This window comes from Sorghum bicolor, chromosome 10, assembly GCF_000003195.3.
Source record: "Sorghum bicolor cultivar BTx623 chromosome 10, Sorghum_bicolor_NCBIv3, whole genome shotgun sequence".
NCBI lineage: Eukaryota > Viridiplantae > Streptophyta > Magnoliopsida > Poales > Poaceae > Sorghum > Sorghum bicolor.
In genome coordinates, this window is record NC_012879.2 from 3928034 (window position 1) to 3949179 (window position 21146).

General features: G+C 41.2%; 1 protein-coding gene and 2 pseudogenes across 1 annotated transcript; 2 read left to right on the forward strand and 1 right to left on the reverse strand.

The window, feature by feature from the left end:
• LOC8070872 lies at positions 1721 to 3902 on the forward strand (annotated as a pseudogene).
• LOC8070873 lies at positions 4082 to 6153 on the reverse strand (annotated as a pseudogene).
• LOC8070874 (putative hydrolase YtaP) lies at positions 9188 to 14721 on the forward strand. Its single transcript, XM_002436496.2, has 13 exons — positions 9188 to 9698; positions 10015 to 10085; positions 10171 to 10257; positions 10642 to 10770; positions 10864 to 10950; positions 11059 to 11112; positions 11721 to 11811; positions 11887 to 11957; positions 12055 to 12124; positions 12571 to 12623; positions 12706 to 12799; positions 13468 to 13565; positions 14447 to 14721. The coding sequence occupies exons 1-13, from the start codon at positions 9203 to 9205 to the stop codon at positions 14528 to 14530; spliced, it is 1485 nt and encodes a 494-aa protein (XP_002436541.1). The 5' UTR covers positions 9188 to 9202; the 3' UTR covers positions 14531 to 14721.

The following is a 21146-nucleotide window of genomic DNA, read 5'->3' on the forward strand; positions in this document are numbered from 1 at the left end:
ATCATAGTATTATGATTTTTCATTATGAATACGAACTGTATGCATAAAACTATTAAAAGCATAATTATCACGTTTAAAGATGTTATTATATTTGTTCGGACTCTCTTAATCAAAACCGCTGGTTCCTGATCAGGACGGCACCTCCGGCTCAGCTCCGTGCAACTAAGAGCAAGGTGTGCTAACTGTTGGACTTGCACATCAGGCCACTCTCCTGCTGAGTTATTTTTTTGACTGTCAAAGGGGGGGTGGGCCAAGGTGGCAGATAACAGATTACATATTGTAAACTAAACAAGAGGAAGGAGTGAAAAAACCAAAACCAAAACAAGAGCAAGCACTACAGGAAACGGGAGCTTTGCCGAGGGCCCAGCTTTGCCGAGAGCTAGCTCTCGGCAAAGACTGCCTTTGCCGACAGCCAAATAGAACCCTCGGCAAAGAGCCTTTACCGACGGCTTAGCTCTCGGCAAAGCCAGACCCTCGGCAAAGGCCAGCTTTGCCGAGAGCCTAGCGCTCGGCAAAGATAGGCTCTCGGCAAAGGAGCCGCGCCAGGAAAAGACATCCGTTATCGTCACCTTTGCCGAGAGCCACGCCGTTAGGCTCTCGGCAAAGAGTCCCTTTGCCGACGGCCAGAAATGGCCCTCGGCAAAGAAGAAAGATTTTTTTTGAGTTTTGGACCCAAACTTTTTCTGTAACCCTTGCATATTGTATATAAGCACATGTTCAAATTTGGGAGCTTTTTGTAACATTTTGCTATATTTTATCAATTAAATTATTTTCTTTGTATTTTTCTAAAAAAGTAAATTTGAACTGTAGGAGCATGAAATAATAAAATATAATCATTCAAAAAATGATGTTCATGTTCAAGAGTGCATTTTGATGTTGTATCCATAAACTCATCCAAAAGTTTAAATTTCTTGTATACAAAACATGACCATCCATGTGTCGTAGAAGTGATTTTTAAATATATAAATTGCAAATGAAGTCCAAAAATCACGAAACTTGACGACGTGTCATGTTATCGCATGTGGAGGCTGTGGTAAAAAATTCATAAGGTTTCGAGCAAGTTGCGACACTAGATGTCTAAAACCTAAACATCTCCGCATGTGATGAAATGTGATCACATGCACAGATGTTTAGGTTTTAGACATCCAGTGTCGCAACTTACTCGAAACCTTATGAATTTTTTACCACAGTCTCCACATGCGATAACATAACACGTCGTCAAGTTTGGTGATTTTTGGACTTCATTTAGAATTTATATAATTATTAATCGCTTTTTTCTCACATTCCTCGACATGTTGCGTCAGCTAGAGGGTTGAGATTTCATGTGTGGTTGTGGATACGGCCTCAACATACACCAAATATCTTGACTATCATTTTTCGAATCACTGAGTTCCAATATTCTATGTACCTGCAGTTCATATTTGAATTTTGTGAAAAAATTTAAAGAAATAAAATTAATTAGTTAAATATAGAAAAAAGTCAAATTAATGCTAAATTTTAAAATATATTTATAAATTACATCACAAAGACATAAAAAAAACTCAGCTCTAAAATTATAAAGAAATAAAAACTTAACAGTTCTTTGCCGAGAGCACGCCCGTCTGGCTCTCGGGAATAGTTCTTTGCCGAGAGCCAGCCTGTGTTGCTCTCGGCAAAGGCTGTGTTCAGAAAAATCAGGCTCCTTTCTTTGCCGAGAGCCTTCCTACACGGCGCTCGGCAAAGGATATTTCAAAAAAAAAAACTTCCTTATCTGCACCCGGCCCAACCCACTCGCCGAACCCTATCGCACATACGCACACACACGCCTGCGCGCCGCCGCCGCCGCACCCCATCCGCCACCGCCGCCGCCGCACCCCATCCGCCGCCGCCGCTGACCAGATCCGGCGCCACTGGCCCACACAGCCCCTGCCCCTGGCCCGCCCCTCCCCATGCCCCGCACTCCGCCGCCGCCTCACCCCGCACGGCCGCCGCGTCCCCGCACCCGCACGGCCGCCGCTTTGCCTACGCAACCTACGAGCTGCTGCTGAGCCCCGACCGGATCGAGCTGCTGCTGAGCGGGCGGTGCGTGTCGCTGCTGCTGTGGCTGGAGGAGCGGTACGAGGTGGTGTACAGCCGCCACCCGGAGTTCCAGGCCGGCACCCGCCCGTTGCTCGCGCTCGACAACCCGTTCCCCACCACGCTCCCCGAGAACCTCTTCGGCGACAAGTGGGCGTTCGTGCAGCTCCCCTTCTCCGGTCAGTAGTTCGATTTGCCTTTTTCTCAGCGATTAGCCTTGATTATTAAGCCATTGATGAGGCCTTCTGGTGTGCAGCTGTGAGAGAGGAGGTGGAGTCACTGGGGAGGAGGTACGCGGCTGGACTTGGATCTGCTAGGGTTCGAGCTTGATGACAGCACACTAGTCCCTGGCGTCGCCGTGGAATCATCTCGCGCCAAGCCTCTAGCCGGTAAGTTTGTACCAAATACTAGATACTAGAAGAATGACAGTAATGTGCTGTCTCGGTGTACTGAATAAAACTCTAAAAAAAAGCAGTCTGAACCCAAACCATTCAAAATGTGTGTAGCAAACTGACAAAGAATTATTTTTCATGGCTAATGCTTGATTGCAAATGCATCTATCTATATGTTCTGATTATGGGGCGCAAGCCCTGCAAAATGCTTTTTTGTTGGTAAAAGAACTACTAAGTTATTGAATAGTACTTGCATATCAGGAGTACCGTGGTGGAGTGGATACATGTTCATCTCTGCTTGCTAGCTGTTGGTTTATACTATTATTTAGCATATATGTACTGCAGTAGTGTGCACAACATGGGATTGGGGGTGATGTTCTTTGAGTTGGGAATTTGTTAGTCTGATCTGCTTCTAGTATATATGAGCATGCTCTACACTGCTTCTGATGGTCATTTCACGGGTCAGCAATCTCATCATGTTTTAAGTTCTGAACCTGTCAGATCAGCTAATAATAATTTGTATGTTTTTGCCTCCAGTTCGGTCAAGTGATCAAGTCTTGATCAATCAATTAGCAACTATTCTTTCTGTCCGGATCATTTAGTACGATACTGGTTAGTAGTACAATGCACCTAGCATGATTTAGTCCATAGACACTCCTGAATAATAATCCTTGCTGCTGGATCTGGAGAGCAGCTACACGCACATAGCTATGCTGGTTTCTTCTGAGCTTCTGTGATGTGTGAACAGCTTTAATATTTTCCACACGAACAAGGACTATACTGAACCTGTCAGATCAGCTAATAATAATGGTATTCGATTTGGTCTGCTTTTCAGAGTTTGGTTTGTTTTCCTTTTCGAACAGCCAATTTTATTTTCAAAGTTGCATCGGCTCAGCAACAAGTACAGTAGCGTAGATAGTAGCTCCATACACTTTCGTAGTGTATGGCATTCTGCAGAAGTTGACGTTTCACCAACAATTAGCCCATTGATTCAATTTGATTTCATTTCATTTGACGCCCATATGTGAAATGTGGATCTGTGGCCTTCGTGCCATATATGTGTTGTCGGCCATCGAGCCGGCTTTTTTCAGGTTTTGGAAACCTCCCTGTGCAGGGGAGGTTCTGCCGAAATTTTGTACTTATAGTGTTGTTTTTCTTGTTTTGCAGAGCAGGACCTATCGGAGGGGAATGGGCAGGTGCGAGCTCTCCACACCCTGGGGGCACTCACCCTGGTCGGCTTGGCCAGATGGGGGCTCGGGACACGACGGAGGCCACGGCGACGACGGGTCGGAGTCACAGCACTAGGGATGAGGCGCTAGCGACTTCGAGCAGTGATATTCATGTGGGCTTGTGGTTTATGTTATGAACTTTTGGTTTATGTTGAACTTTATGTTAGATTTGTCATATCTATGTGGATTTGTGATATCTGTGGACTTCGATATGTTTCATGTGTGATATATATGTGGATTGTGATATAGACATGTGGATTTGTGATATATATATATATATACAAAAAATTTCCAGCTTTGCCGAGAGCCTGGAAAGTTGGCTCTCGGCAAAGATTTTTTTAAAAAAATAATAAAAAGTCTTTGCCGAGAGCCAACTTTCCAGGCTCTCGGCAAAGACTGGTTCTAAAAAAAATAAAAAAGTCTTTGCCGAGAGCCTGGTTGGCTGGCTCTCGGCAAAGACGACGTTAACATTGACGTTCTTCGACGGCGCCGTGGGCTTTGCCGAGGGCTTTTGGGCCTTTGCCGAGGGTTTCCGACTCTCGGCAAAGAAGGCAAATCCAGTAGTGAAGAAACATGGAACAGGAACAAAGCAGCAGCTAGATTACAGGAAGCAGACGGCGGCGTCTGGCACAGCACACCAAGATTAGCCAATGCCCTGTCTTGCTTGATGGAAGAAGCTGCACCATGTATCAGGAATAGCCCTTTTGGAGATAGGGAGTCTGAATCTCCACAATTCTGCTGTAGCCTTGCATGCGGCTAGAAATTGATGGATTGAGGTCTGCTCATGCCTGAAAATGGCATTGTTCCTAGCCTTCCAGAGCTGCCAGAACACAACAGGAGGTTTCCCTGTCAAAAGGTGCAAGACCACAATCCCAAAAGAATAGACATCGGACTGACATGTCAGCTCTCCAGTGGCAAATTCTGGGTCCATGTACAAGGGGGTTCCCATTGGATGCATGGTGCGATAAAGGGTAGTGTTATTGGTGCTGGATTGGATTAGGAGTCGAGAGATACCAAAGTCACTAAGTTTACTGACTAAGTTAACATCAAGAAGGATGTTGGCTGGCTTCAGATCACCATGAACAACTGGGTGTGGCTTATTCGTGTGCAGAAAGATTAGTGCTGAACATATCTCAGAAATAATTCGGATGCGCATTGGCGGACTCAGGGGGGGGGGCTGGGGTGGCTGCAGCCCCCCTCTTGGACTCAAAAATTTTTTTACGGATTTTCTTTTTAGTAAAAGACTCTATGTGTTTGGTATTTTCCTATGTTTATTTTATGAATCTTTGCTTTTGAGCACTTTGAATCAATATTGAATTATCAATCTTAGCTATATCTATTAGTGTACTGGATTGAGCGAGAAAAAAAATTTAGCTATGTTATTTAGCCCCCGGTCCGTTTCTGAATCCGCCACTGCGGATGCGGATCTGCCATGGCAAAGTTTGCCTTTTATCTGCACAGACGAGAAAATCTTCAAGACTTCCGTTTGGCAAGAACTCATAGACAACTGCAGATGATTCTGAGCATGCTCCTAATAGAGTTACAAGGTGAGGGTTCCTCACCCTACTCACGATAGCAACCTGCAACAGAAATCCAAAATAATCTATTCATCATTCATGGAATGAGGATGTCCTTCCAAAGTAAATGTTCTATTCTAGTTTCAGTTTTGAACCAGAAAGTAGCTAGAGATCAACTCCACTTTTCCAGTGTAAGAAGGGCAAAGTAAGATTTCAGGATGAAAGGGGTAAATTACCTCTTGCTCGAACTATGATCTTCCCTGCAAAGAATCAGGTTTCAACACCTTTATTGCAACTGTCATGTTTCTGAGGACACCTCTGTATACACATCCGAATGCACCTTCTCCAATCATCAGTGAACTGCTGAAATTTTTACTTGCAAACTCCAGTTCAGATGGTGAAAATTCTAAGTACATTGATGTAACCAAATCAAAAAGCATCTGCTCTCTTTTCTGGCGTAACTCTTCAACCTCATGAACTGCACGATCCCTATCATGTAGCAAGTGATCATGCTCTGATAGAAGCCAGTCATACTCTCCTCTGGATTCAGAGAGTTAACGTTGTAGACGCTCATTATGCTCATTGGCCTTCTGAGGCTTTTTTGTGACATCATCATGTTGTATTTTAAATCATTCCAACTCCTGTTGTATCCTTGAAAGAAATTCCTCAGTTTCTTTCCTTCGTTGGACCTGGTTTAAATACAAGCCCTCCAGGCCTCCATTGTCCTAGCCTGAAAAATTAAAAAAGTGACCATTCTCATTCATATCATCCTAATAGATTACTTTTGACTGTATGTAAAGTAATAGCCTAAAATTTTGTTAAAAGAGTAACCTGCTGACATCCTAGATTTTTTAAAGGAAAAAAATCATGAATAAGAATGAAATTTTCATATGGCTGCCATGGCCCTGGCAAGTCAACTGTAAACATATAGTGGCAGTGGCCTGGTGCAAGATGGCCCATTTCTTGGAGCAGCAGTAGCACTGTTCTGTATTTTTTTTAACATTAAGGCCTTGTTCAGTTGGCAAAATTTTGAAATTTTGGGTACTGTAGCACTTTCGTTTATATTTGAAAAATATTATCTAATCATAGACTAACTAGGTTCAAAAGATTTGTCTCACAAATTACAGGTAAACTATGTAATTAGTTTTTGTTTCCGTCTATTTTTTAATGCTCCATGCATGCGTCGTAAGATTCGATGTGACGGAGAATCTAAAATTTTTGGCAAAATTTGTTTGAATCTAAACAAGGCCTAAATACAGCAGGGGAGCCCCCACTGTATTTGATATGATCCAACTATTGAGAAAGAAATGATTAAATGAGATGTCAGCCACATAATTTAGTTTGGCCACAATAAATTTTATAGACAAGACTACAACAAATTTTGTTACGGATTTACCACGTTCAGATTCAGTGCGCCTCAATCTCTCTTCAGAAGCTCACTAAAAAAAGTGTACATCTCGTTTTTTGAGAAGTCAAATAATCCCGGACTAATATTTATTATACCGAATAAAGACCATTAGATTAATCATTCAATTTACTTTCATATCAAACCCATTGGAGATACAAATGTCATACTATTTTCTAAACCTAATTAAATTTAAAGTTAATTGGCTTATAAAAATATTATTTGTACTCCCTCTGTCTTAGGAAAGATGTACTTCTAGCTTTGTATCAAGCCAATCAATCTCAACTTTAAGTCTTCAACTAGATATAAAAACAATAGTATTTATAATAGCAAATTATTATAGTTATGTAATATTTTTATAGCACAACTATTTAGAGTACAATAATATTATTTATGATAGAAAATAATTGTAATTAAATTATAGTGAAATATATTTTTATAGTATAACTATTTAGAGTCATAGATATTAAAAATAAATTATGTAAATTTAATTAAATAAAAAAAGTTTAATACAATCTCAGAACTGTATTTTTTTTAGAATGGAATAAGCTTTTTTGGAGGGAGCGAGGAAGAAGTACATGTTTTTAGTTTTTATATAAACTGTAAAAAAATATTTTTTATCTATTTATAAGTAGAGTACAAAGATGGAGCGCAATATTCTGAAGTCTGAACTGCCTGTTACAAGTTACAAAGACGAGAGTGCGTGATCCCTTTGCGTGAATAGAGACATTTTATGTTTTGTTTCCGGTCCCCTTTGCGAGCTTGTCAGCAACTTTGTCTGTTTCTGTTTGATGGTGTGTTCATTCTAAAATTCAAAAACTTTTTAAAATTTTTGATTTTACGATATATATAGAGTATTAAATATAAATTAAAAAATAACTATTTATATAATTTACCTATAATTTGCTAAATGAATCTTTTGAATCTAGTTAGTACATAGTTAAACAATAATTATCAAATACAAATAAAAATACTACATTATTAAAATTCAAAAACATTTTTTATCTAAATTCAATCTTATATCTGTTACTGGAGACCGGCGTGGACCGACGTTTTTTTTTGACAATAAACAGAATTGCATTAACAGTACGACGCTGACGAAATCATTACAGAGTTAATGGTTACAGCGTTGATTGCTCGTAGGACCGGGCAATCATTCTGTGACTAGGATTAGTACAGCTACCTGAATAAATGATTTGATTGGTTGTAAGGGCTTGAAGCGCATGTTTTGCTAGGGAGTCCGTCATCTGGTTCTGATTTCTTTTTATCCTGCGTACTTGAGAAGAGGTCCCTGAAAGAAAATTGGCTGCAATTTGAGTAAAAGGTTTGATTCTCCAATGTGGCGGGTTTGAGAGGTTGACTCTAATGAAGAAGTACACCAGTTGCTGATTGTCTGAGAGGATTCTTATATAGTGGCTTTGATGAAAACACTCATAGAGGATTGTATGTTACTGTTAATTATGAAGATTTGTAGACCCGCCTCTCTAGAGGTCGATGCATGAGAGGTGGACCGATGTTGGCGCTACCAGCCAAAGCCACGGGAATCCTTGCCGCCTTGCAGCTGCAGGTGCCTTATTTAGATCTATTTATTTTGAATTTTGAAGCTGTAATATTTTTAGTTATATTTAGTAATTATTATTTAACTATAGATTAACTAGACTTAAAAGATTTAGTTATAAATTATAAATAAACTGTGTAATTTTCTATATTTAATGCTTTATGCATGTACCGTAATATTTGATATAACGAAAAATTTTGAAAAGTTTTTGGATTTTCGTATGATCTAAACAAGGCCTGGTACCCAGCAGCAACGCTAAGGCCTAATAATTTTCGAGAATTCTTGTAATATCAAATATTAGACGTATGTATAGAGTATTAAATATAGATAAAAAAATGTTAACTAATTATACAATTGATCTATATTTATGATACAAATTTTTTAAACCTAGTTAGTTTATAGTTAGATAATAATTATTAAATATAAATAAAAGTGCTAGCTTGTTTAGTTTCAAAAAAATTTGCAAAATAGGAATAGTAGCACTTTCGTTTGTATTTGACAAATATTGTCCAATCATAAACTAACTAGGCTTAAAAGATTCGTCTCGTCAATTCCAACCAAACTGTGCAATTAGTTTTTATTTTTATCTATATTTAATATTCCATACATGCGTCTAAAGATTTGATGCGACGGGAAATCTGAAAAATTTTGCAAAGTTTTTTGAAACTAAACAAGGCCATAACAAACCAAAAATTTTCGGAAAAACAAGCCCACATCGCAGTTGCAGGTCTGCTCAGGCTCTCTGCTGTGCTCCCTTCGTTCCATAACGCCGGTCAAACTTTCTAAGCTCAGGCTAAATTTAAAAAAATATATTATTAAAATATATTTAATAGTTAATCTAATAATACTAATCATATATCATAAAACTATACGCTATAGATATTAGTATGTTTAAAATTTACGTTTGGTCAAAGTTATAAACGTTTGAGATTTATCAAGAAGCAAGAATGATACTAGGGAGGGAGAGAGAGAGAGAGAGAGAGGGAGTATACACGAGTTCTCACTGTACGGCACGGGCTCCGCGACGGCGACGCCACGCTGCTCCGATGGCGACGCGCCGGCGAGCCGTGAGCACCGCCCGCACCTTATCTGATTCTACCACTACTGCCCCACACCGCGGCGAACCCGCACAGGCACAGCGCGGCACGCGCAGGGCGTCGCCGCCGATGCTCCCGAGGAGGGTCATCATAGCGCCCACGCTCGCCGCCGCACTCGCGCTGGCCGCCATGTGGCGTCCGAGCCTCCTCCTCGCGGGCTCCGTCAATGACCTCGCGCACGTGCCCGTCTCGTGGAGGGAGCGGGCCCCCCCGTACTTGACTATGCAGCTGGGGACCCGCTCCAACTCCAACTCCAAGTACAACAAGCCCAGACTGCCCAGTCCCAGCCCCACTCCCTGCAGCCGTGACGCCACCACAGCAGCCGCGTTTCCGGGGAGAGAAATGGCCGCCAGCGACGCCGACGCCGACGCCGGCGCCGGCGCCGGCGCGGGGCTCAGGTCGGAGTTCCTCCAGGTCCTGCTCAGCCGCCGCCGCCATCTCCAAGGTCAGGCTCTCTGTCCCGCCCAACTCGCGCGCGCGCTCTGCTGTGGATGGAATTTGAATGTTCAGAGTCAAACTACTCTACTTTGGTAGTGCTTTAAGCAGCTCGGTTAAAATCGATCGCCGATCTGGGTAGGATCTTATTAGCGATTAAAGTGTTTTTTTTTTTGAAGCAATTAGCGAGTAAAGTGTGGCCTTTTGAGATGCAGCAAGCATAAGCTTAACAGTCAGTTAATCACAGTTTCATGTTGCCAACTGAATTCTTCAAACGATACGCTATATCTGAAACTTGTGCCTTCGATTGGGTTGATTTTCATCAGTGCCTCTCTCGGTGGAGCAAGGGAGTCCAGTGAAGAACCCGCTGTATCAAAAGCCTCTGTCGCCCAATGAGGTCAGGATCCTTGATTTCAGCGAAGATCTTTTGCGAGACCGACATGTCGGCGTTGATTGCCTGTTGTATCTCTGGGATATTTCAGGCAAATCCGATGAAGTCGTGCCCCAGTAAAGAGGTGGGGAACTTCAAGGAGAAGCTGGTTGAAGAAAATTTCTACCTAGTCACTGAGGTAAGCGGCCAGATTAGTCCAACAGTCCTAATTTCTTTGCAAGCGAACATCAACGTCAGTTTGCATGCTTGAGATGAAACTTGTCACCTACAGCCTATAGGAGCCAATCACATCAAAGCAGCCTCAAGAGGCAGGACAAGAGCAATAATAGATTAATATTGCACACTTACTGCACATGGGGGTCACTAGCACACAAGTTCTAGTTCTCATCCCTCTCTTGAATACGAGGCATATATACCTTGATAGTTTGGTATCTTTTTTGAGGTTCTCAGATCCAGACTCACACGCATTCCTGCACTAATCTGTAGAATTAATGCATCACTATTTTTTTTTATTTTCCTTCTCTTTTCCTAACCAGAAATTGTTATAACATTTTCCTTACAGCTAGGTGAACAAGGACGAGTACCTGCACTTCTGCTGAAACTTAACGACCCCATTCCTAAAAGAAAACCAGCTATTGTATTCTTGCACAGCTCTTACAAATGCAAAGAATGGTTGCGCCCGCTGCTTGAGGTAAAATAACCTCTTTCTAACTCTGCTAAGAAGTGCATACCCCTATGCAATGTATTAATTTCATTTTTTTAGTTGATCAGTTTGCTTTTGCAGGCATATGCCTCCAGGGGTTACATTTGTGTTGCTATTGACTCTCGCTATCATGGTGAAAGGGCCAGCAATGAAACCACTTATATAGATGTAACCTACTTATCATGGGCCCATCTTACATCATATTGTGCCCAATAAGTTTGACAATGACATCCATTTATTTCTGGCTTGACCCTACTACTTTACTTTTCAACTCAGGCACTGAAATCGGCTTGGTGGAATGGGGATACGATGCCTTTTATTTTTGACACGGTACTATATTTAAAGCAGCTTTTAAAGCTAATCTCTAGGCCATCTCTAGGCCCTTAACTCAACATGGCTGTATCATGCCTTAGGGCACTCACAATGCAGACTCTATCATAGAGTCTAAAGTTATTTATTACCTCGAACAATGTGGACTTAGATTCTAAATAAGACTTGAAGTCTTATTTTTGCTACCTCTTTCTTCAATAAATATGCTGCCACGTCAGCAGAATACCATAAATAATATGTAATTAATTGTCTTGGACTCTGTGATAGAGTCTTGCATTGTGAGTGCCCTTATGAACCTATTAGACCAGTCTCAATGCATAGTTTCATGGCACAGTTACCAAGACTATAAACTAGGTAACCGAGCCATAAGAGTTTCATGGGGATGAAACTCCTCTCTCATCTGATGAAACTTCTTCATTTAATAACCCTGCTAAGTCAGCAATTTTGCTTATGTGGCACCCTATTTAATATGCATGACACTCTCATGAAACATGCATTGAGACTGGCCTTAGTTTGATTCTGGATTTTTCTAATTCTGGAATTGTTCTTTTTATTTGATATAGAATTTATGATGACAAGGAATCTTAACCAAATTTGGACATCTGCAGGTGTGGGACTTGATAAAGCTTGGAGACCACCTTAGTGGAAGGGAGGACATCGATCCCAGTAGGATTGGGATTACCGGTGAATCGCTTGGAGGTATTGCAGATCATGATGTCAACTTTATATTGAATAAGATTATTAACTTCATTAACTAACCTTAGCAGCATACAGGAATGCACGCATGGTTTGCTGCTTTTGTGGACACACGGTATAGTGTCATTGTTCCTATAATCGGTGTTCAGGTTCAAATACAATCATTGTGTATAAATTTATAGGTATAAATACTGCACATAATTTTATGATTTCCTCTGTGTAAAGCTGTATCCTTTCTATGTCTAGGGATTCCGGTGGGCCCTTGATAACAACAAGTGGCAGGCTAGGGTGAATAGCATAAAACCTTTATTTGAAGGTGGGATCCTATGCGCTGTCTCTCTTCTTTTTTTTAAGGGAACAGGAGGTGCAAGTCACCTACTGGTTAATGTAAATAAAATAGCATCACTTTGTGAAAGGAAGGAGAAAAAGAAAAAGGAATATATTACAGCAAGTCTAGCCAGTCAAAATAGCGGGACTGCGAGATAAAAAAAAAGCAGGAATGCACTCTCTTCGTATCACCTATTTGAGCATTGCTGCTTGTGCCATTGCAATAATGTAGCCACTCATAATGATCTCCTTTTTTCCCTTTTGTTTGTACAGTTGTTTCTTTGGTTATAATAAAATTTTATAGTGGGGGCTTACGTACCCTGATGTATTTACGGTTCAAAAAAAATGTAGCATTATGGCTGGAATTTGTTATATCTATTTCAAAACATTTGCATGTGAATGTTTATTTTGTTTTTCTGTTATTTGCTCTTGTAGAAGCAAGAATTGAATTAGGAAAGAGCGAAATAGATACACAAGTTGTTGAAATGGTGAGTGTTTAGTTTATTTGACTCGTTATTTCTGATGAGTCGTTTACAAACATTTTTACCATTGTTTTACATATTTTACCAGGTTTGGGAAAAGATAGCACCAGGTCTGGACTCGCAATTTGATGCCCCCTATTCACTTCCTTTGCTTGCACCACGGCCGCTGCTCCTTCTAAATGGTAAGTGACAACATATTTGTTGCTGAATGTTTTTGTTTGGCCAATACTACTTCCATAAGTATTAAGACAGTCCTCACCTTTCTTCCATGTGTCAGCACCTGTTTGCGACTTTGCGTGAGGGTCGAAAGTTGGAACATCTAATCTGCATTATGTTTGGGTTTCATGATTGGGCCAGAGAACTATATTTATCGCTTGGCCCCCAAAACTAGCATAACTCAGTAGTTAATACATAGTCCCTCCATTCGAAATTATAAGTTGTTTTAGATTTTCTAGAATTCTAGGTACATAGTTTTTGCTATGTATCTAGACATAGCACATATGTAGGTGCATAGCAAAAGTTATGTACTTAGAGAAGACAAAACAACTTATAATTTGGAATGGAAGGAGCAAGTCATTTTAGCTTTGTTCTAAGTTAAACTTCTCTTGTTTTGACCAAGTTTATAGAAATATGCACAAACATCTATAACATCAAACAAAATTCATTAGATACACCAAGAAATATATTTTGACATAATAGTGCATTTATTTGATATTGTAGATGTTGATATATTGTTTTATAAACTTGTCAAAGTTAGACAGCTTTGACTTAGGGAAAAACTAAAATGACTTACAATTTGAAGTTGAGGGAGTAGTATATTTTCTGATGTTTTTACTTAATTTATCCATAGGCGCTGAAGACCCTCGCTGCCCAATAAGTGGTTTAGAAGAAGCTGCTTCAAAAGCTGCTAAGGCTTATGAAGAATCTGGTTGTGCGGAGAAGTTCATGGTAGCGTGCATACTACTGTCTCTTCCTACCTTTTTTTACATCACTTTTACTAATTTAGAATCATAATGAAGATTTATTTTTGTTTTGATTCATCATCATCTAAAACTATTATAGTCTTGTAAAAAAGAGTTTGGAGAGTTGTAGCATACCTAAATCTGAGCCCAAATTAAAAGCCACCCAAGAGAAGGTCATGGACTTTGGGAGTTTTCTCCCAGTAGAGGGCCGATGCATGCAAATTATTATAAAATCCTCACCATTTTACAAGGAGGGATGTCGGTGCTTGTTCAACTAAAAATATCAAGCATTTCGATATCTTCTATATCTTATGAATGCAAGCCAGAATATTCTTTGAAATAATGCCTCGGTCTGGTTCAGAACTGATTATTGCTGATGACTGACAGAGAAGTAGCACTGACTATCAGCTAGGTCTGGTCTGCTAGCAGTTTAGGAACTACTACTGGTAGTCCTGACTACCATACTGTATATGTTTTCCGTCTTATTAAAGACGAGTCGGCTTCAGTTGAATGTTGAGTTAGTTGTGGGGACTATGGTGTTTATGCGTCCGCGCACTATACCCTACTAGGTGGATAATGGCAGGTTCAATACTCGAAGAACGTAGCAATCATCATATCTGACGACACTTATTAGTGATTTAGTGTGGTGCCTCTTGTGCTGTCGTGGTGAGACCGTAAGAGCATATACCAAACTTTTTTCTAGAGAAGACTCAATTTGTCAAGATATGTTGAATCATCTCCTGCATGCTCTTAATCACATAAAGGGCACTGGTTTGGATGAACAAATAACAGAGCTCTAGTTCCTCTCTGAAATATAAACTTTCACTATTCGGGTTAACTAACAACTTTTTTATTTGTACTGGTCAGTTCATTGCAGAGCCTGGAATCGGCCATCAAATGACAATAGACATGGTGAAGGCAGCAAGCCAATGGTTCGATCGCTTCCTCTAGTGAGCCGGCCCTACATGAATGCAGCAAGTCATTATTGTCGCCCACCATTTACCATTCTTCATGATGGGGAGCTAGGGACAAGACAGTAGAATGATATCACATACAGTCCCCTCTAATAATGTCTATTTATCGATTGTATTTTGTCGAATGTGACTGGAACTCCTAATCCAACAGCATCACAGTTAGTATGCGATCTGTATATACCTTGATAATGGCCAGTCGAACAAACAATGGCCGGAGATGGTGAAGATGACAGCGGCTGGACGGAGCATTCCCGGGGACGCCGAGAGCTCCGGCTGCGAGTGCGAGTAGAGTAGACGATGACGAAGCCCGGAACCGTTCAGCTCGGCGTCGCCTAGGAAAATCGTGCGAGCGGCCGCGCGCCAGCCGGTGATGCAGAACGAGGCGGCGGCGTGTCAATTCAAGGGCACACGACGCCACAGGTTGTTGTGCCACGAATCCGACGCAAAGGAGAGTTTGAATTCAGCTCGGGGCCGGCTTTCTTGCTGCGGTGAACAAAGAACGGAGTTCGCCAGTGCCATGGCCGGGCCTTCTGCACCTGGGCCTGCTTCCATGGGCACGGCCCAAACCAGCGGAGGAGGGGGAAAAAACATTTTCTCTCAACAAGAAGCTAAGAACTATACTCAAAAGATTTCTAATGGGCAAACCAAAACACCATCCAATTACTATAGGTAACATAAAAAATTACTATGCGTATGAATGCATCAAAAACAACATATAGCTTGTGACTCATAGTTTAGTTACAAAAATAATACTTTTCTGAAATAATAAATCCAAGTCATTTACAATAGGTTTGCAACAAAAATTAAAAACTTCAGAAAAATCTTTGCCTTACTTTTGTTTTAGCTCTCTAGTTGGGAGTTTTAGAGCACACACACTCTTTCTCTTTAAGGAAAGACGGTGCTAGACCCTAAAAAGGAAAAAAGAAAAAGGATAAAAAGGATTAACGTAAGTCTAGCCAGTCGAAATAGCAGGGATTGCACTCTCTTTGTATCACCTATTTGACTTTAATTTGATGCTTGTGCCATAGGAATAATATAGTATTGTAGATGTTGAAGACTCTTGTTGCTCAATAGGTGGTTTGGAAGAAGCTATTTCAAGAGTTGCTAAGGCTTACGAAGAATCTAATGGTGCTGCTAAGTTCATGGTAGTTTGCATACTAGTTTTTCAATTCAATGATCAACGAGACCATGGACGATGAGAAAACCAGTTTTGAACATTTTCTAGATGCTCCCGTTGCAATTTAGCTAAGGATGAGTGTATTTCTACACATTAGCAGTCTCATAGGTAGTCTAATAATACCAAGTCATGTAGGAATTTTGATGATTTGGAGAGATAGTGAGGTGAAAGAAAGAGGTCGTTGATTCGCAAAACAACCACCCAATGAGATAAAATTTCGGACTATGTATACGTCTCACATCATTGTCTGAGTTATGGTTGCGCGAGCAACATGTATTTTTTTCTATGCACAAATTAAGAATTTGTGAGTTATTACATGACAATTAAGAGGACAACTCACTGTAAAAGTTGTATATTCAGCAGACTCATCATTACATGGAACTTGGCTACAAGACATGAAAAGTATTATATGAATGAAAAGATACTATATGGAAAAACTATAGATCCATAATAGAAGGCAAGATCACATTGAATTTAAATCTAGAAGAGAGCTAGTATTTGAATAAAGACTTGGAAAATGGTTTTATCGCCAATAGAGCTCAACAAGATAAGACGAAATGCTACTTGATTTGACCATTATGTAGTTACGAGACAATAGCAGGGGAAAAAAGAAGAAACAAGAAAGATGACAATAGCTCTAAGTCAGAGCTCAGGTTAATAATGCCAATAGATAGAATAAATGTGCATCGAAAGAAAACAATTATAATGAAATAAATAAATGAATCTATTTTAAAAAATGAATAAAAAATCCAAATACTACAATAAGCTAGCTAGCTACCGCGCTATTTGTGTGTACCAATTTGCTTGTTCATATAGCATGTTACAAGGCGCGATGGTAGTGCTTGTTGTACCAAAAATATCAAGAGCATTATAATGTCTTCATAGGGAAATGCAAAGTGGCTTGGGTCAAGGTGTGCAGACCCAAAGAGCTAGGTGGCCTAGAGATCTCGGACCTGAGAAGGGTTGGCATCGCACTAAGGGTGAGATGGGTCTGGCGTGATCGCATAGAGGGCAGACGGACAGCAACAAGGGAGAAATCGGCCCTGGCTTTGTTCCAGGCAGCAACGGTGTTCTCTGTGGGCAATGGGCAATCGACTTACTTCTAGACAGATAAGTGGATCAAGGGATACAGCATTGCTATGCTGGCACCCAACGTATACGCTGCAATTCGACCCAGGAAGAAATTGTCCACTGTGGCGGAAGCGCTGCCTGGCAGTGTTTGGCGCCAACCCTGCAGATCCTGACCGAAATCAGCCTGATTTGTGACCTGTTGGAGGATTTCCAGTTGTTCCAGCAGCCTGACACTTTCACTTGGAGCCTCACAGCAGATCACGCCTACTCGGCAGCCTCAGCTTATGGTGCAATGTTCCTGGGATCCTCACGGATGCTGGGTGCAAAGCAGATTTGGCGCACTGCTGCTCCGCCAAGAGTGTGTACCTTCTTTTGGTTAACTCTCCATGGGAGTTGCTGGACTGGCGATCGTCGATTCAGGCATGGGCTGCAGGCTTCCAATCTGTGCATCATGTGTGATCAGCAGCCGGAGACGATGGACCACATTCTCATTGCCTGTTGCTACAGCAGGGAGGTCTGGCATTTGTGGCTCCATAACATTCGTCTGCAGCTGCCTCTCGGCGATCATGGTGAGCCTGCACTAAACTGGTGGCTGCGTGTCAGGAAGTTGGTCCCAAAACCTTTTCGGCGTGGCTTTGATTCCCTTGTGTTCTTGATTGGTTGGATGCTCTAGAGGAACGTAATGCCAGAACCTTCAGGTCTGTGGCTACCCCGGCACCTCTGCTGGTGAGCGCCATGCAGCAGGAAGCTTCGCTTTGGGCTTTGGCAGGGAACAAGCATTTGCAAAACATCCTTTCCAGGCTGCGAGCTAGTGTTGTTTGACTGCCTGGTCTGCTTCCTCCCTCTGTTGCAAGTTGTTTATTCTATGTAGTTGTCGGGTGTAATCCAGTAGAGCTAGGGGGCAACTTGTGTGTTGCCGGGTTGTAAGCTTCAAACTCCTTTCTGCTTAATGAAATACGTGCTTCGGCGTGTTCTCAAAAAAATATATATATTATTTTATGAATGCAACTCTTCCTTTTTACCTTGTTCAATCCCCCCCCTAAAAAAAACCCAAGCATTACGATGCTTATTAGGGTGGTGCCTCTTGTGCCGAAGTATATTGCCCTAGCTAGCAACTCTTCCTTTTATCTTGTGTACGAGTTCAAGTAACTTTGCTTCATGTTCCCTGACACGCATATTTGATTTGTTCACTCTGAGTTTAAACAATCAGAGTTGTAGTTTCTCTCTGAGCTGAAATATAAACTTCCAATACAGTTTCAATATTTGGGTTACTAACATATTTGTTAGAGTGTCTTGGTGTCATTATCGTTTTCGTATTTTCTTCTATGGCGACCGCGCAACCTCGCCGCCATCTAAACCAGCCGCCAAATTGTCTCACGGTTACAAGTCTCATATTTATGGCCCACTAGAACATAGAGTTCGACTCCAACTCTATCCTAGCCTGTAATACAACTCAAGTTCAACGTAACTAATTGTATACATATTTGACACATATTTAACAACATTTATATATATAGGGCAAGCCTGTAATCGGCCATTGAATGACAATGAACATGGTGAAGGAAGCAAGCGATTGGTTCGATCGCTTCCTCTAGCGAGCTAGCCCTGCTCCTGCATGAATGCCTCAAGTTATCGTCGCCCGTCCTTTTACCCATGTTATTAGCTTCATGATGGAAAGGAGGATAGGACATCAGCACAATGTCACTACAGTCCCCTCTAATAATTTCCCTCTCTTTTCCGATCGCATTTTGTCGAATGTGACTGGAACGACTACTCCTACACTCCAACGACAGCATCGATCACTTGGTTGAAGTCTGTCCTCTGTCGTCTGTATACCTTTGATATAATTGCCGGCCGGACAAATACTATGAAGAAGGGATATGAATATGATGTGGATGTGGCAGCACATATCATTTCATTTAACTCGTTGGGCATATTTGAGAGGAAGTACCAATAATCTGTCAAGCTGGTTTTCAGAGAAGATGAACCATGTCTGTTCGCTGAGGTGCGGCTAGGGCAATCATCCCCAAAGTTCCCCCAACAGCTACAGAAATTCTGCTGGCAGTGATGTTCCACCAGCAGTCTTCACTGCAAATACTACAAGTTGGCGTGTCTCCGTATAAAACGAACTCGTCAAAAAAAAAAAAGAGGAAATATCAACCGTGTTAATCATGAGCAGATGTTCGTGTTCCTCAGATTTTTTTAATTAAAAAAGTTTTTTTAGGTACGGTGATGGTCCACTGATTTGGTGACGTGGACCTGTGGAGCATCTCCTGCCGCGCGCGCGCACTGGCTCTGATCTAGAGCCACGTAACGTGAGATCATCTCCAACCGCCATTTACAAGTTGCAAACCGCCGCTCATTTGTGATCTTCTTCAAGTATTACTGCCGGCCCGTTACGTTACGATGGATGACTGGACGGCATCATAGCGATAGCTCAACCATCTTCAAGCAATGTGCTCTCTCCAAACGGAAACGGCTTTTCCTTCACACGTTCCAAATTGGGATATTGCTTGTTTGGTTTTACTTGCTAAATTTTAGCCAGCTAAACTTTAATCATTTTAGTGGCTAAACTTCCAAATATACCGTCTAAAAAGAAGTTAAAATAGTTTAGTAGCTAAAAATAGATTTAGCTAACTAAAATTTAGCAAGAAGAATCAACACACGGCCGACACGGCCGCCCTTGTCCGGAGAAGGCACACGCAGCACGCGCTGAAGAAGAACGGAGCGGCCGCCGGCCGATGCCGATGGGAGGAGAGGCGTTGGGACGTCGGGCTCACCGATTCGTCGTCCCCGCGCGCGCTTCAGCTCTGCAGTAGGCGGCGTGTCAATTTGAAGCTTGAACGTCCTCGGGCCGGCCGGTCTCAAGCGCTGCGCTACCAAGGTTGGTTGCCACGTCATTTTCGATCGGGCTACGATTAATTAACCACATTTCATCGCGGAAAGGTTTGTATGCAGCTCTCTCTGATCTTTGTGTGTTGTCTTGCTCTCGATCGTCTCACCTCCAATTAACCATAACGCATTTCATCTGACTAGTACCGTACTTTCATATTTATTTAAGATGGGACAAAATTCCTTAACTTGTTGGTACAGTCACGACTCACGACTTCAGTTTGTGATTCCCCACCGTTTGCAATTGCATTCATTTGAACATAGCTCATGAGACAGGAGCTACAACCCTCTCTCTAAATTCTTAAACTTGTAAGCTTGTCAACTCTTAATTCTCTAATAAATTTTCTGTACGGACTACGGTCCCTCCAGTTTCTTCTAAAAAAAAAAAAAGACAGGAGCTACAAAACCTTTAGAAATTACCAGCTTCAAACATTGGCATTTTCTTTCTTCATCAAAAATCAAATGAGAGAATGAATTCGGCCATATTATTTGACAGCCAAAACTAGATCGGAGCAAATAATTTAAAAAAAGGGGGGTTAAACAGATCCACCAGCAGCAAAAGTCAATGTGCGATTAGAGTTTGTCCAAGCCTGTGTGTTTGTCCTCTCTTCCACAGCACAGACCGGCTGCAGGATCGACGGTGATGAGAAACAGAGAAGGTTAGGTTCCTTGGCCCCTCTCAACCAACCAACCACCCAGACGTTCTATAACGACTCCCTCCTACTGAAACACCAGTATTGGGCGCATCAACAATCTCTGACTACTATACTACTGTACTTTCTACGCTGGATTAATTAGTAGTTATAAGCAATGAACGGCGCTACTACGTACAACCAAGCATTTATTTTATTTACAAGCCACAAGTACATGATAATAATATCAATATAGAAGCCATAGCCTAAAACAATCTCCTCCTTTTGCACTTATCGCCTTTGCCTCTATCGTTGTTATTATTCTCCTTTTCTGCAATGGCCCATTCAATTTAGGCCTTGTTTAGTTCACCTAAAAACTAAAAAAAATTCAAAATTCTTCGTCACATCGAATTTTATGGCACATGTATAGAGCATTAAATATAGATGAAAACAAAAACTAATTACACAGTTTGTTTGTAAATCGCGAGACGAATCTTTTAAACCTAGTTATTCCATGATTGAACAATATTTGTCAAATAAAAATAAAATGCTACAGTATGAATATCCAAAAAAAAATTCTGATCTATAGTTCGTAAAATTTTTCAAGATTCCTTGTCACATCGAATCTTTGGTCGTATGCATGGAGCATTAAATATAGATGAAAATGAAAACTAATTGTACAGTTTACCTGTAATTTGTGAGATGAATCTTTTGAGTCTAGTTACTTCTTGTTTGGACAATGTTTGTCAAATAAAAACGAAAGTGCTATAGGTAAAAACGAAAAATTTTGCGAACTAGCGGAGGCGCAGTCGGCAGTCGCA